This window comes from Furipterus horrens, unplaced genomic scaffold (assembly GCF_987537825.1).
Source record: "Furipterus horrens unplaced genomic scaffold, mFurHor1.1.pri manual_scaffold_3, whole genome shotgun sequence".
In the NCBI taxonomy this organism is placed as follows: Eukaryota; Metazoa; Chordata; class Mammalia; order Chiroptera; family Furipteridae; genus Furipterus; species Furipterus horrens.
Genome location: NW_028327173.1, coordinates 71,365,102 through 71,380,643, shown reverse-complemented (window position 1 = coordinate 71,380,643; position 15,542 = coordinate 71,365,102). Strand labels below are relative to the sequence as shown.

Sequence of the window (15,542 nt, the reverse complement as noted above, 5' to 3'; positions counted from 1 at the left end):
AAGTTTAAAATCAACAATCTTTCACTTTAAGGTAAGTTGAGGAAGGCCTAGAGAGATATACTGCATCTCCCTCCACAACAAAGAAGAAATAAACTACCTCAAAAGCAGAGACAACCAGAAGTTCCAGAAAACTGAGCTGCATGGAAGTCCAACAAACAAAAATATAAAGAAGAAATACTCATCCAGACAGGTAGGAGGGACGGAGCCAGGGAAAGGAGGAAACACACAGTGTGGTGGTGGCAGCAGTGGTGGCAGTGGCAGGCTGGCAGAAAGCACAGTCACACATTTTAAAAACTAGGGACAGACACCTCGGGAGCATTCCCAGTACCAGAACAGACCGCACAGCTCATGGTTCCAGTGCTGGGGAAAATAAAGCCTCATTGCTTCTGATGGTGCAAACCAGTGTGGGTTGGGGTGGAGGAAGAAGCTGCCAGTCTCTCAGCAGAGTCCACTTGTTTAAAGGGCCACAAAGGTCCTAGAACATCCACTGACCCATCCGCTCTGGAAATGATGACCAGGGCAACACCTAGAGAGGCACCAGTCCCATTCGGAAATTGGAGAAGTGCCTGGAAAAGGGGCGAGTGCTGAGCAAGCGGCACTGTTCCCCCTCAAACCCCTCCCCAACACACAGTGCCACAACCTGGTGAAACAGGTCACCTGTACTGGTAAATACCTAAGGCTCCGCCCCTTACAATGCAACAGGTGCAACAGCTTTATCTGGGACTCGGAGGCAAAGAAAAACAGGAGCCTGTCAAGGTGAGACAGACGAGGAGATAGCCAACCTAACAGACATAGAGTTCAAAACACTGGTGATAAGATGCTCACAGGCTTGACAGATATGCTTAAATAGAGCAAACCCATAAGGGAAGGAGTGAAGGCTATGCTAAATGAAACGAAGGAAAATCCACACAAAACCAATGGTAAAGGGAAGGAAACTTCCCTTTGATTTGGAACATAAGGAAGAAATAAACAGTCAACCATTAGAGAATGAGGAAACAAGAATTGAAAAAAATGAGGAGAGGCTTAGGAATCTCTAAGACAACTTTAAACGTGCCAACATCCAAATCATAGGGGTGCCAGAAGAAGAGGAAGAGCAAGAAATTGAATGCTTATGTGAAAAAATAATGAAGGAAAACTTCCCAAATTTGGCAAAGTAAATGGACATACAAGTCCAGAAAGCACAGAGAGTCCCAAACAAGCTAGACCCAAGGAGGACCACACCAAGACACATCATAATTAAAATGCCAAGGGTTCAGGATAAGGAGAGAATCTTAAAAGCAGCAAGAGAAAGGCAGAGAGTTACCTACAAAGAGGTGCCTAAAGGACTATCAGCTGATTTCTCAAAAGAAACTTTGCAGGCAGGAAGGGACTGGCAAGAAGGATTCAATGTGATGCAAAGCAAGGGCCTACAACCAAGATTACTCTATTCTGCAAAGCTATCATTTGGAATGGAAGGGCAGATAAAGTGCTTCCCAGACAAGGTAAAGCTAAAGGAGTTCATCATCACCAAGCCACTGTTATATGAAATGTCAAAGGGACTCACTTAAGAAAAAGATCAAAATTATGAACATTAAAATGACAACAAATTCACAACTATCAACAACTGAATCTAAAAAATACAAACAGAATCCAACTAGAAAACCAGAATGGGAACAGAATCATAGGTATGGGGATCATTTGGAGGGTTATCAGCTGGGAGTGGGAAGGGGGAGAATTGGGGAATTGGTGCAGGGATTAAGAAGCATAATTGATTGGTACAAAATAGAAAGGGGGAAGTTAAGAATAGTATAGGAAAGGGTGAAGCCAAAGAACTTATATGCACGACCCATGGACATGAACTAAGGATGGTGGGATGGCTGGAGGGAAGTGGGGTAGTGGGCAGAGGGGAGCAAAGGGAAAAAACAATGGAACAACTGTAACAACATAATCAATAAAATATACTTAAAACAAAAGATAAGTTAAAAAAAAAGAAGAGAAAATTAAATGCAAAGTAAACTGGGAAGAAATAGAAAGCATTAATTTTGTTGATGGTAACAAGGGTATAAACATGAAAAACAAACATTTGACAAAATGTAGCAAATGTTTGTCTATTGTGTACATTTAACTGCAAGGGAATTTTACTTCAGTAAAGTACATTTTTAAAGAATGATGAAAATTAAGAATTTTGAAATAATTTTAGCTGTCTTATTAACCCATAAGTAATAATTAACACAGTTGATAACAGAAACCAAAGTCGGTAATCCACTTATTTTTTTAAAAAAACACCATAAAGAACTCTGATCGTAATTTTGAAAAGTCAATAAAATATACTCACCTACTTGTACAGGTTCTGTTTCTAAACTATTTAATTTGCCACTCTCTTTGTTGTCATTACGAGAAATAAGACTTTGAGATAACTGATTCGCAGTCAGATTTGCATGAAGCTTCTGAATTTCTGCCTCTTTTATTGCAAGCTTAATCCTAGCACAGAGAAAAGTAAAAAATATTAGGAAGCTTCTAAAAAATACCTCATACGATTTTTACCTTTCAAGATGGTAAAAATTTTAAAACTCTGTTATTGGTCAACTATTGGACAGGACATGCAAACTCTTTTATGTCACTGATTGGATTGAAAACTGGTTCAGCTACTTAAGAAACTTGGTAATACCTAGTAAAATGTACATACCCTATGACCCAGATTTTCACTTTTAGGAATATACACTAGAGAAACTTGCCCATATTGTAGGTAACATGAATAAGTACATACTTTACACCACTGTTTGTAATAGATGGAAACTATACACACGGTAACTATCAACAAAGAATTAGATAAATTATGACAGAGTTATAGGATAGACTCCTATGGAGCTATAAAAACTAAACTACCCCACACTAATCCATGCACTGATCAATCACTCTACTTACTTCAACATGGATGAATTTTAAAATTGATGCTGAGTGAAAAAGCAAACTTACAAACAATATAAACATGTAGTATATATTTGTGAGAACATATACAAAACGGACTGATGAATATCTACCCAATTCATGGTGGCAGATAGTAAGGAGAATGGGACTAGTGGTAAGAATCAAAATGTATCGTTTACTCTGTAATGTTTGACTTTTTATTTAAAGAAACAGATTTGAAACAAATATTACAAAGTTAAGTATCTATTCTTAGTCAGGTAAACACAGATATTTTTTATAATACTCTCTGAACTTTTGTATCTTTTTCAACATTTTAATTAAAGACCTTAATCGAATTACCAAATTTTAAAAACACTGTATTTGTTATGACTTCAGAACCTGAACCATACCTTAATTCTGAAATCATCATTTTATTTGCCTCACAACAGCCAATGTAATTGTCTTCCTTGTTTGGCAAACTACTCATCTGGTGCTTAGAAAGAGATGATTTAAAACCAAACATTTCTCTTTGTAACTGTAATTTAAAAACAAACATTTATAAATTTATAATATCTATAATGCACTTTTTTTATTCAGAACTCCAAGCCTGAAAAATTGTGTGAATTTAATACAAACAACCTAATGTCCATCATTAAGAGAATGTATGTATATATATATATTATGAAATAGTAAGATAATGGGAAAACTACAATAAATGAACCTGCATTACCTAAATCATTATGGTGACATCACATGACATAAAACTGAGTGAAAAACAACAGTGGCACATGTAGTATTTTTTTAAATGCACTAAACTATATATATATATATTTTTTTCTTAGATGCATCTGTATGTGGCAATATTTAAAATATGGACAAGAAGGATGCACATGAATTTTAGAATAGTCATTTTCTCTGAGGAGAGAAGGAGAGAACTGGATCTTCTAGGTATATAAAGAGACTTCATTTACCTGTAAAATTTTATTCTGAAAAATTCTGAAGTGGATATCACAAAATGTTATCCAGACTTAGCAAATGCTATGCTACATTGGTCTCTGTGCTTTTCTGTGTGCTTGAGTAACAAATAATTTTTAAATTAGTTGGAAAAAGGGGCAAGGTAAGCACTAATGACCACTACCTTCAAACTATAACCAAATCACACTTCCTAGAAATGAAAAAACTCATATTTCCAAACCCTGTTATTCTTAGCACTGCATGAAATACATGATCAAGCATATATTACCAACCACGTTCAGAATCACCTATCAAGTAATTCTTGATAGTCAAATAAAAACATCAATTTAAAATGAATGCTATCTATATGTGATTATCATCAGATTTCAAAAGCAAACCTGTGCATTAAAAATCTAAGCAAATAATCAATAATCAGCATCCTAGGAAAGTAGATATAGCAGAGGGTCGGGAACCAAAAATCACACATTCTAGTTTTAATTTTGCTACAAGTTATTCACTTCCTTGGGTCTACATTCCTTCACCCATAAAATATGGTATTAAATCAAATGATTTCTAAGGTCCCTCTAAGCTTCATAATTCCATGACAGCTTAAAATTGGTAATCCATACATATGTGAAAACAACTACGACACATTTATCTGTACCTTTCTCCTGATCTCACCTTTATTTTACAGTTATCAGAAACAAATTTCTGACATAGGTATACTTACCTTCTTCCTAATCTCACAAATACGATCATGTACATATATAACTCAAAAAGTGGCTGGCTACATCTAAAAAACATTTTAATATTCTATACCATCAGTAAGTACATGAAACATTACTGTCATTAGGGAAATGCAAATTAAAACCACAATGTGATACCACTTCATACACACCAAGATGGATAGAATCAAAAAGACAAACAATGACAAATGTTGGCAAGGATGTGGAGAAACAGGACCCCTCATGTTTTGCTGGTAAGGATGTAAAATGGTGCAGCCACACTGAAAAACAGTTTGGTATAAGATTACTATATGACCGAGCAATTCTATTCCAACTCAAGAAAAATGAAAACATATCCATACAAAGACTTAAATGCAAATGTTCACTGCAGCATTATTCGTAATAGTCCGAAAGTAGAAACAATTAAAATGTCCATCTATTGGTGAAGGATAAATAAAATAGGGCATATCCACACAATGGAATAAGAATCAACAATAAAAGAAATGAAATACTGATATACATCAAAAAGAACAATTCTCAAAATCATTAAGTACGCAAAAGAAAAGATGCAAAAGAGCATATACTGTAGAATTTAATTTATATGAAATGTCCAAAAAGATAAATCTCTAGATGCAGAAAGTAGATTAGTGGTTCCCTTGCAGTGAAGGTGGGTATAGAGACTAATTATAAATGGATACAAGGGATCTTTTGGGGATGAAAAAAAATGTTTGAAAACTGGACTGTGGTCATTGTTCTAAAACTTGTAAATTTACTAAAAATCATTGAACTTAAAATGGGTAAATCTTGTGCCATATAAATGTTGCTTCAATAAAGCTGTTTTTTAAAAAATTATGTGCCGTTCTTATATACGGCATCGGAGACTGAGAAAGGCTGAAACACCAGAAAGTTAAGTATGAAAAAAATAGGGATTAGATAGAAGAGAAATTGATGACTGAAAGTATAAATATATATGAAAAATACAAAAGCTAATAAAGCAACCACAAAATGATGATCTCTAATAAAGCACTTCAGTAACATTTTCCTTTTCATACATACTTACTGGAAATTGGGACATAATTTTATCCAAATGTATCAGTTCCACTCTTGAACTTTCTATTTCTTGCTGACATATATCCAGTCGCTCATTCTGTGTTGCAATACGGACCTTTAATTCTCGGTTTTCATTCATTAAAGAGAATTTTTCTCGAAGTACTTGGTCCTTGTCCTCTAATTCATTCTCTAGCTTCAAAATAATTTGTCTAGATTCAGTTAGTTGTGCCATGACTTCTGAATTTTTCACTGCCATGATTCTTAATTTTTCTTTTCCACTGTTATTTTCTTCTTTTAACTGCCTATGAAGAAAAAAAGCACAAAAGTGAAAATATATATTCATTTTCAATAATCATATTTAATCTCACTTACAAAATACTTTAAAGTTTAATTCTGAAATAATAATACCTGCTCATATTTGCCGTGTGCCTGCTTTCTCCCTGCCAGGCACTCACAGCTTTAGGTGGCTAGCACTATTATCACCCCCTGTTTATAGATGAGAAAATTGAGGCACAGAAAGGTTATGAAACTAGCCCGGTATCTCACAGTAGGTAGCAGGGCAGGATAACCCCACTACCTTGGAAGCAGTTCTGTTCCTTTTTTAAAAGTGTAAAACAGGAGATCTAACTCCAAAATCCTGACATAATATTTTGCAGCATCAAGAAAGTTTTAGATCATATGAGGAAAAATCATGAAGTACCAACCACAACTGTCAAAGGTGAAGTCTAATCAGCCATTAACAGATTACTAGGCATTAATATTTTCAAATACATATACCTATAAAACATGTCAAACATTAGAACAATCCTATCTTTAGAACTATTATTTGTATTTCATCAGTTCCCTTTTTACATTTTTAAGGTCCCTGAAGTGAGAAGGTTGGACTAGGTGATTCTTCATGATTTGAAGAATACATATTTTACTAACTAGCTAATGTGGTCACATTATAAAAACATTATGTCAGTGTTAATTTTCTCTAAATATATGCAAAGCAAAAAATGTTGATTATATTACTCTACATTTACAAATATATTAACATCAACAAGCACTTTATTCATTTAAAATTTGAACTTTATTATACCTAGAAAACAAACTGTCATGAAGCCTATCTTTCTACATAATTTAAGGCCACAATTACAATATATAAAATGTCCTATTAGAAAATGTTTGTTTTTTCTTCATTTCCACACAAAAATCCTTTTTGTACAACAAGATACTGTACCTTAATTTCTCTTCCAGATTTTCAATGTCACTTTTATATAGACCACACTTTTCCTGTAGCCTTTTATTTTCTCTTTCACAGTTATTTAGATTTTTCTCTAATATTTCTTCTTCAGCTTGAACCTAAAACAAGGTTTTAGAAATTAGCAGGAAAGTGGAATAAGTATTCCACCCATTTAAGTACCCAACATTAAAAGAAAGGGAGCAAAATGAACTTCCTGGACAGAGTGGGATTCTACTACCTATTCAAAAATGGTTAAGAGCTTATTACAGAGCAGCAATAGCAAAAGGGTCCTGGCCTCATGTGGACAAGGCAAGCAACGCGTGCAGGGACTCTGTGTGAAGTTATTAAAGGCTAACTTTAGTGCAAATGTTCCAGAGAAGTAATTTTTGAAATTTTAGTCACAAAACGCTCCCATTGAAATTACAGTCCAAAATTTGAAACAACAGCCAAACGCCCAGGATGGAATGGTGCAAGTGGAAGACTGGGCACATTTGCCTCACTTCCTTTGTTAAATCTACTTAACTATGGGGCTCTGCTGAACAGTTTGAAATTGATGATCCTAAGAAGTATGAAAAAATTCATCTCTTATATTTTCCTCTCTTTCCTCTATCAAGTCCTCCCTCTCCTTGAGGATATCCCCCTACAAGTTATTCTACCTCCCCCTACAGATTGTCTTATTAAAAGTCCCTTCCATGATATTTAATTCCCACAGGGAACTTCTCTAAGGCTTTCAAAACAGTGATCTGATTAATTCACACTTAAGATTTTGGTATTAAATGGAATCTCGATTTCTTAAATTTTAATAATAATATTTCTTTCTTCTACCCTTTACCTGTCTTTGTAATCAGAGTCATTAACTTCCTCTGTTTCAATTATTATCTCAAGATGGAAGTCTTTCATACTGGTACCTGTTGACTAAACCACTCTTCTGAGCTCAACAATTGAATACAGAGTATGTGGCCTTCCTCCAAACAGGTTTTATTCTCATGTGGCATTACTTAAAGATAGTAAATGAATGTCATAAAGCCACTATATTACTATGAAGAATCTGTTGAGGAACCTTCCTTTTGAGAGGCAGAAGTGAGGCTCTCTCAGGGTGGTAGGTCCAGGGAGATCAACTGAAGGCTACATAATCTACTCTGCCTTCATTTTCACGAAGGTGATGGGAACAAATTTCAGGCTCCTTTTTCTATAGCTCCAGATTCTGCTCATTCACCCCATCTTTCTCTGTATTTTGTTTCTTCTCTTGCCTCCACTCTTTTCTCTCTTTGGATAAAAAAGTTTCTGCTTATTATAAATAGATTGTGAACATCATCCTTAACTAATATGTATAAATTCTTTATTTCAATGATTTTCTTATGAATGAGATAATAAAAATTATTCCCTGCTTTAATCATAATATATTCTATTTATATCTATCTTTATTTTTAGCATATGGACAGTAATACAAAACACTGAACTTGTACAACTGCCTCTTACCTTTTCCAGCTTTTCAGCCACTTTTCCTTTATAATGTTGGAAAGCTTTACTCAGCTCTTCAGCATTATATAGTGCTTCATTCCTTTGTCGTTCAGCTCTAAAATTTAAAAAGGGATAATTAATAAAAACAAAAAATGCTCTACATTTGAATAGTTAAGTTCCAAAGTAACCTACATTTAATTTTAAGGACTAATTAGAAAGAAGTAGATTTATCTGTACTACAAAAAAGAGTATTAGGCTTAAATTGTAAAATAAAGAATGAAGATTAGACTACAATTTCCTCACTATAACATATTGACATAAAAAAATATATAACAAAATATTTATAAATAAACTTTAAAACACATGCATTCTTATGTGTTAACAGTATTTTTTCCTCAGTCTTGAAAAGACAGATAAGTATGTTTTCAAAGAACAGATATTACAGAATCAGTCCACTCTCTAGTATATTTAAAAAATACTCAGTAAATCCTGTGACCTTTATAAAGGTCACATAAATATTCAAAAAGGTATTGCAAAAGACAGTAACTTCTATTAATACAAGATATGAAAATCTGAACAACAAAATCCAACCACTACCAAGCACTGTCTTAAGCCCAACCATGCTGCCTCATCCTCTTAGCTGACCCTGACCTTTCATCATATAATACTTCTCACACTGAACTGAAACTACTGGGCTGGAACTTGGTCAATTTCATCCACATCTAAAATTTTTCTATATTTAAACCCATTCTCATCAAATCCTTTCCAGTGTAAGGGAAGTTTAGTGACTCTTCTCTTATTCAGGTTGAATTCCTTAATTATACACTGGATCTTAGCTCTTTCCTTTTAGGAACTTATTCTATTTGTATCTTTTGTATATCCTCTCTACTGGCTGTATCTTCCCTACTGGCTTACAAACTCAAATGAAAGTAACCCTTATTTCCTGAATATGTGGTTCTTAAATTTGGATACCAACTGTGGATATCGGAGATGTCTATTTGGTTCCAAAGTTTCAGATAAAAAATAGAGTTAAATGGTAAAGGATTTACCTGAAAATCTAAGAGAATATATTCTGTTCCTTAATTTGCAAAGCTAGAATTCAGAGAGCAAAGGATACCTGTATTTCTCACTTAAAGAAACAAAACCCCCAAAGTGTGCTTTCCTCTGTAATCCTTCCTTTCAGGCCAAATTTATCCATTTTATACTTATCTACTCCTCTTCATGACATATTTCAGTTACAAAAATGGAGATTATATATGTATATATATCCATCTATGTACTTTTAACCCAATTTTAATGAATCTTAACCCTGCTATTTTTGCTTTATGTAGACTTTTTTATTTTAAGCAAACAAAACATTACAGACATTACAGAGTTAAGGTTCCTGTGAATCTTTTCTAAATCCCATTCCCCTGACCTCTTCCACAAAGGTAACCCTAGGAGTATAACGTTTTTTAAAATTACCATTTTGCATATTCATGTTAAACCAAAGCCACAAATAGTGCCTTATAATGCACATTTTTAACATCTCTAAAATTAATATGTATTTTACAATTCATGGTATCTCAGTTTTGTGGTGATTTTTCTTAGTGATTACTAAAATAATACTGTACCTTAAAATCTGTGTACTTTTGCATTTAATAAAATATAGTCTTTTCTCATGTTTTTATATTTTCTATAAGTGGTATTATACTGTATCCTACTGTACACTGCTTTTGTTCAGTATCATTCAAGACCCATCTATATTCACCTATGTTACCAAAATTCATTTAAAAATCTATTATATAATATTCCATGGTACTAAAATATTGCAATTTATTTATCCATTTATTAGTTGATAGACATTGAGGCTTTTTCCAGCTAATACAAACATCATTGCAGTGAATATCACAGTGCATAGCTTCTTGGCAATATATCTGAGACTTTCTTTAAGATAAATAATTAGGAGGTGAACAGCTAGATATTTTCCAAAAGGTATTTCGAAATTGAAGGTACTACATAGGTACACCTTCAACTTTATTAAATCTTTTAAAAAATTAGTAGAGCAGCTGTACCAATTTATACTCCCAACCAGAAACCTATGAGAGTTTCTGTTGTACCACGCCCTTATCTATGCTTAGAGAACTAGAGTAAGAAAGTAACTTATTTAAGTCAATCCATAATAAAGATAAGTGCCAAAAATAAGGCCCTGAGAGGTTAAGTAACTTGCCCAAAATGTCACAGGTTACAGAGAGTGTAGCCTATTTTCAAAATCTCTTTACTTAACATTTTGCACTTCTACCTCTGGCACGGTACTCAATCCTATGGGCCCTACAGCCACAGTGTCTGAACTCAAATTCCACCTCTACCACTTCCTGTGTCATCTCGGCTACTCTCTAATTCAGTTTCCTCATCTAAAAAATGAGGACATTATCAATCTTTTATGATTGTTTGAGGAGTTAGTTATACTCTTAAAGCACTTTGAAAACCATAGTAAATGCTCAGTAAGTTAATTATCAAATTAAAAACTTTTGCCAATCTAATAGTATAAGATGATTAGTTTTACAACCTCATTGTAATTTTGATTTGCATTTTTTGATGATGGTGAGGTTGAACAATTTTCTAAGTTTTATTGGCCATTTGGGTTTCCTGTCCTTTACCTGTTTAGCGTCTTTGTCTTTTATTACTAGATTTTCCCCTTTTTCTTATTGACTTGTGAGAGTTTCAAATCAATTCTGGATACTAATCTTTGTGAATTAGATTATCTGCAAACATATCCCCAATTACCTGTCTTGTCTTTTTCACTTCTTAAATGATGTATTTTGCAGAACAGAAAGTTTTTAATTTAATGAACTTAAAGTTTAGCAACTTTTCCTATAATATTTATGCTGAGTTTCATTTAAATATATTCTTATTCTTCCCTACCATGAGACATAACAGAAACTATTTCCCTACATTTTCTCTAAAAATTTTACTTTTCACAACTGCATCCTTAATTGCATCTGGAATCTTTTTAAATATGTAGGTATATTTGAGGCAAGAATCTAATTTAATTTTTAAAATTAATTTTCCAAGCACCATTTTTTTAAACACTTTGCTTTAAAATGTTCAAATGTAGATTTATCCAACTTTTTTAAAACACACTTTATTAATTATGCTATTACAGTTGTCCCAATTTCTTTCCCCTTTGTCCCCCTTCACCCAGTGACCCCACTCCCTCCAGTTGTCCCCCTCCCTTAGTCCATGCCCATTGGTTGTGCATACAGTTCTTCTCAACATGTTCCTGTCTACTCCACTCCCTCCGACTATGCTTCCTAATTCCTGTACGATCTCTCTCCCTTTCTCCCCTTCCCGCTCCCCGCTGACCTCCCCCAATACCTATAATGTTCCCCATACCTATAATTCTTTTCCCACTCTAATTGCCTACTTAGTTTGCCTTTGTTTTGGTTCCCTAGCTTCTGTGGTTGGTTGTTGTGATAGTTTTCATTTTAATGTTCATAGTTTTGATCCTCTTTCTCCTAAACAAGTCCCTTTAACATTTCATATAACGGTTTGGATCTGATGAACTCCTTCAGTTTTACTTTTCTCTGAAAGCATTTTCTCTGCCCTTCTATTCTGAATGACAGCTTTGCTGGATAGAATAATCATGGTTGTAGATTTTTGCTTTTCATTACTTTGAATATTTCTTGCCAGTCTCTTCTCGCCTGCAGTTTCTTTTGAGAAATCAGCTGACAATCTTATTGGGACCCCTGTGTATGTAATTCTCTTCTTCTTTCTTGATGCTTTTAAGATTCTCTCTTCATCCTTAATTTTTGACATTTTGATTATAATGTGTCTTGGTGTGGTTCTCCCTGGGTCCAGTTTTTTTGGAACTCTCTCTGCTTCCTGGACCTGTAATTCTGTTTCTTTCCCCAAGTTAGGGAAGTTCTGCTTCATTATTTTTTCACATAAGTTTTCAATTTCTAGTTCTTCTTCCCCTTCTGGCACCCCTATGATTTGGATGTTGGCCCGCTTATAGCTGTCCCATAGATTTCTGGTCCTCTCCTCATTTTCCTCACTTTTTGTTTCCTCTTTCTGCACTGGTTGACTGTTTGTTCCTTCCCTATGTTCCGATTTGTTGATTTGATCCCTGGTTTTCCTTCCCTCACCAATTGTTTTGTATGTGTTTTCGTTCATTTCAGCAGGACTAGCCTTCATTCCTTCCCTGTCTTGTTTAAGATCTCCTGTTAGGTCTGTAGGCTTTTTTATAGCCAAAGCTATGAAATGTGCCTCAGAAAGATTTCCGATCTGCTGAACTTTTAGATCAGATATTTGCTGTCTGGTCAACTTCATGATTGGGATCTCTATCATGATCTCTGCCATCCTGACAGTTCTGTGTTTACCTTTGCTTCCTGGGTGGGGTATCATACCTCCTACGCTATAGGGGGCAGGGCCCTGTGTACTCATCAGTACCGGGTGATCCTTTTCACTAAGCTGTGGCATTTTGTGTGTGGGGGTGGGGGTCCAAAATGAATTCCTGCCGTTCACTCTCTGCTGAGAGACTGGGAGCCTCCTTCTCTGTCCCCATGTCCTCCGGCCCTCACAGTCCAAGGCAATGGGGGTCTGCCTTCTCTGGTGTTAGAATCGCAAGCTGACAGGTTTGGTCTGCAGCCAGGGGAGCTCCCCAGGCGCTTCTCGCCTCCCCTTAAATACGAGTGTCTGTGCTTACTGCTGTCGCCGAAGCTGCCGCCACCAGCACAGTTTGACCTCTCTACCTCGGCTTCACCCTCCTACCCGTCTGGACGGGCACCACTTGCCACTTGTTTATAACTTCATATGCTGGACTTCCATGCAGCTTTATTTTCTGTAACTTCTAGTTATTTCTGGTTTTCGGTAGATGTATTCCTTCTTAGTTGTGGAGGGAGACGGACCATGTCAGTCTAGACCTCTATCTTGGCTGGAAGTCATATTCATCAATTTTTAACAATTTGCCACTGCTTTGTCTCTCACTTGAGCGTTTGTTTTTTTGCACTGAACTACATTCTAAAGTAATTACTAACCTTCATCCCTAAAAAACTAGCATGTATCTCCTTAGAACACAGACACTGCCTCGTATAACCACAACTATCAAATTCAAGAAATCTAAAATTGATATAATATTGCCTTGGCCAGGTGGCTCAGTTGGTTGGAGCATCATCCCATACACCTAAAGGTTGCAAGTTTGATTCCCGGTCATGGCACATACCTAGGATGCAGGCTCAATCACCAATTGGGGCATACATGAGAGGCAGCCAATCGATGTTTCTCTTTCACATCAATATTTCTCTCCCTCTCTCTCTCTCTCCCCTCCTGTCTCTCTAAAATCAATCAACATATCCTTGGGTGAGGATTTTTAAGACCAAAAATATAATAAAATTGATATAATACTCTTATCTAATTAAATTCATATAAGTTTCATCAATTATTCCAATAATTTTTTTATAGAATTTTTTTCTTCTGATCCAGAATCACACACTGTTTTTAGTTATGTTTCTTTAGCCTCCTTAATCTGGAATATATATACATCCATTAGATCAAGATTATTGTCATTCAATTCTTAAACTTCTTACTGTTTTTGTTGTTTAATCTAACAATTCCTAGAAAATGTGTAATTCCCTGTGTAAGATTTGTTCACCTCTACTTAAATTTTGTGATTTTCTTTATATATACTGGGACTAAATTATTAGACACATGTAAGTTTAGCATCTTTATAGCTTCCTGCTTAAGTGTTACTTAAACATATATGTATTATGTGAGTTACTTTTAACTCTAGTAGTGCTTATTGTACTTCAATCTATTCTGTGTGATATTAATATAGCTATATCTACTTTGTTTTGGAGACTATTTGCTTGAAATATATCTTTCCATCCCTCTGCTTTCAACTTTTATGTGTCCTTATGCTTTACATATATGTCTCTTATAAACAGCATAAAGCTAAACAATCTCTGCCTTTTACAATGGCTTTTTAATCCATTATGATGAACCTTCTGTACCCCCACAAAAATACCTTGTAAAGGTTTCAATCTTTCAATTTCAGAATGCCAATATTCATTCTGCTCTTCAAAAACTTACGGGTCTTCACGTGACACCTCTACCTAAAAATCTCAATTGCCTGTTTATGCTCTCCAGGTTAAAATACAAATCCTTTGGCATAACACTAAAAGCTATTTACAGTCTGGACCAAGCCTGTCTTTCTTGCCTCATTTTCTATTACACCTATCCATTTATAAGTACGTAAAACTCCTTAGTGTTCCTCAGCAATGATACTCTTATATTTCTATGCCTTCGCGCATGCTGTCCAGACTTTGTCCATGCCTACTTAACTTGTGAAAGCAAAGTCAGTGCTTTCCCCTAAAAATTATCTTATTTAAGTTTTACAGAGAGAACTACTTGTACTGCCTTTGTACATTTTCTAAGCTATATTATAAAGCTGGTCTTAATGAATTATCTTACTATTTTAAATAACTGTGTACAAAAAGCTTATTTGAGTAAGTCTGAATTTCAGAATATTTAACCACATATTCAATAGTTTACAATTACAAAAGGTACATGTTAGAGTTTATTATTTAAGAGGCACTTGACTTATTTTAATTTAATACTTATATCAAGACAATATCATCTAGATTTAACAGATAAGCAAACTGAGATTCAGGAAGGTTAGATCATTTGCTCGACGTAATAAATCTGGCTATTTGACTCTAAGCCCTAATCATTACCACTAAGTAATATTACCTACCAAATATATATTGTAATGTAAATAAACTAACCAAATGCTGATAGAAAATATCCTTCCAAACACATTTTAATAAAAAATGACTGACAGATGAGTTTTAAGAGGTTTTTAGAAGTTTAAGTGCAAATGCAAACAAATATTTACATGTTTATGACAACTTTTCAAAACACACTTTCTTTGTAACCTTATTTATATCACATTACACATTTTAAAAATATTTTCATTGTAAAATATAATATAGATGATTTTACTGTATGTAGAAGCTATTATCTATCATTACATTATCATAGTGTAAAATCTCATAAATTCAAACTAAAACATTTTAAATATTAGTTTAAAAGCAAAGTGAATTCATAGTTAAAGGTTCCTGGGTCTGGGCTACCTGAAAAACTTTATCTTAAAATATGGTTTAAATAAAATAGCTATTTTTACATTACTTAAGTATTCCCTAAGGAAGACCCAAAGACACTTGTCATGAATTTTATATAAATCATGCGACTTAATTTCAGAA

General features: G+C 34.5%; 1 protein-coding gene across 1 annotated transcript in view; it reads right to left on the bottom strand.

Annotated features, from left to right (window-relative positions):
* The window catches only part of CCDC18 (coiled-coil domain containing 18), a 118,638-nt gene that overhangs the window by 88,891 nt on the left and 14,205 nt on the right, over positions 1–15,542 (bottom strand). The window contains exons 8-12 of the mRNA XM_090269744.1: positions 8,320–8,416; positions 6,838–6,959; positions 5,626–5,917; positions 3,297–3,421; positions 2,276–2,460 (exon numbers count right to left, since the gene is read on the bottom strand). Coding sequence (XP_090125870.1) covers positions 2,276–2,460; positions 3,297–3,421; positions 5,626–5,917; positions 6,838–6,959; positions 8,320–8,416 — 821 coding nt within the window. The remainder of the gene's footprint in view (positions 1–2,275; positions 2,461–3,296; positions 3,422–5,625; positions 5,918–6,837; positions 6,960–8,319; positions 8,417–15,542) is intronic.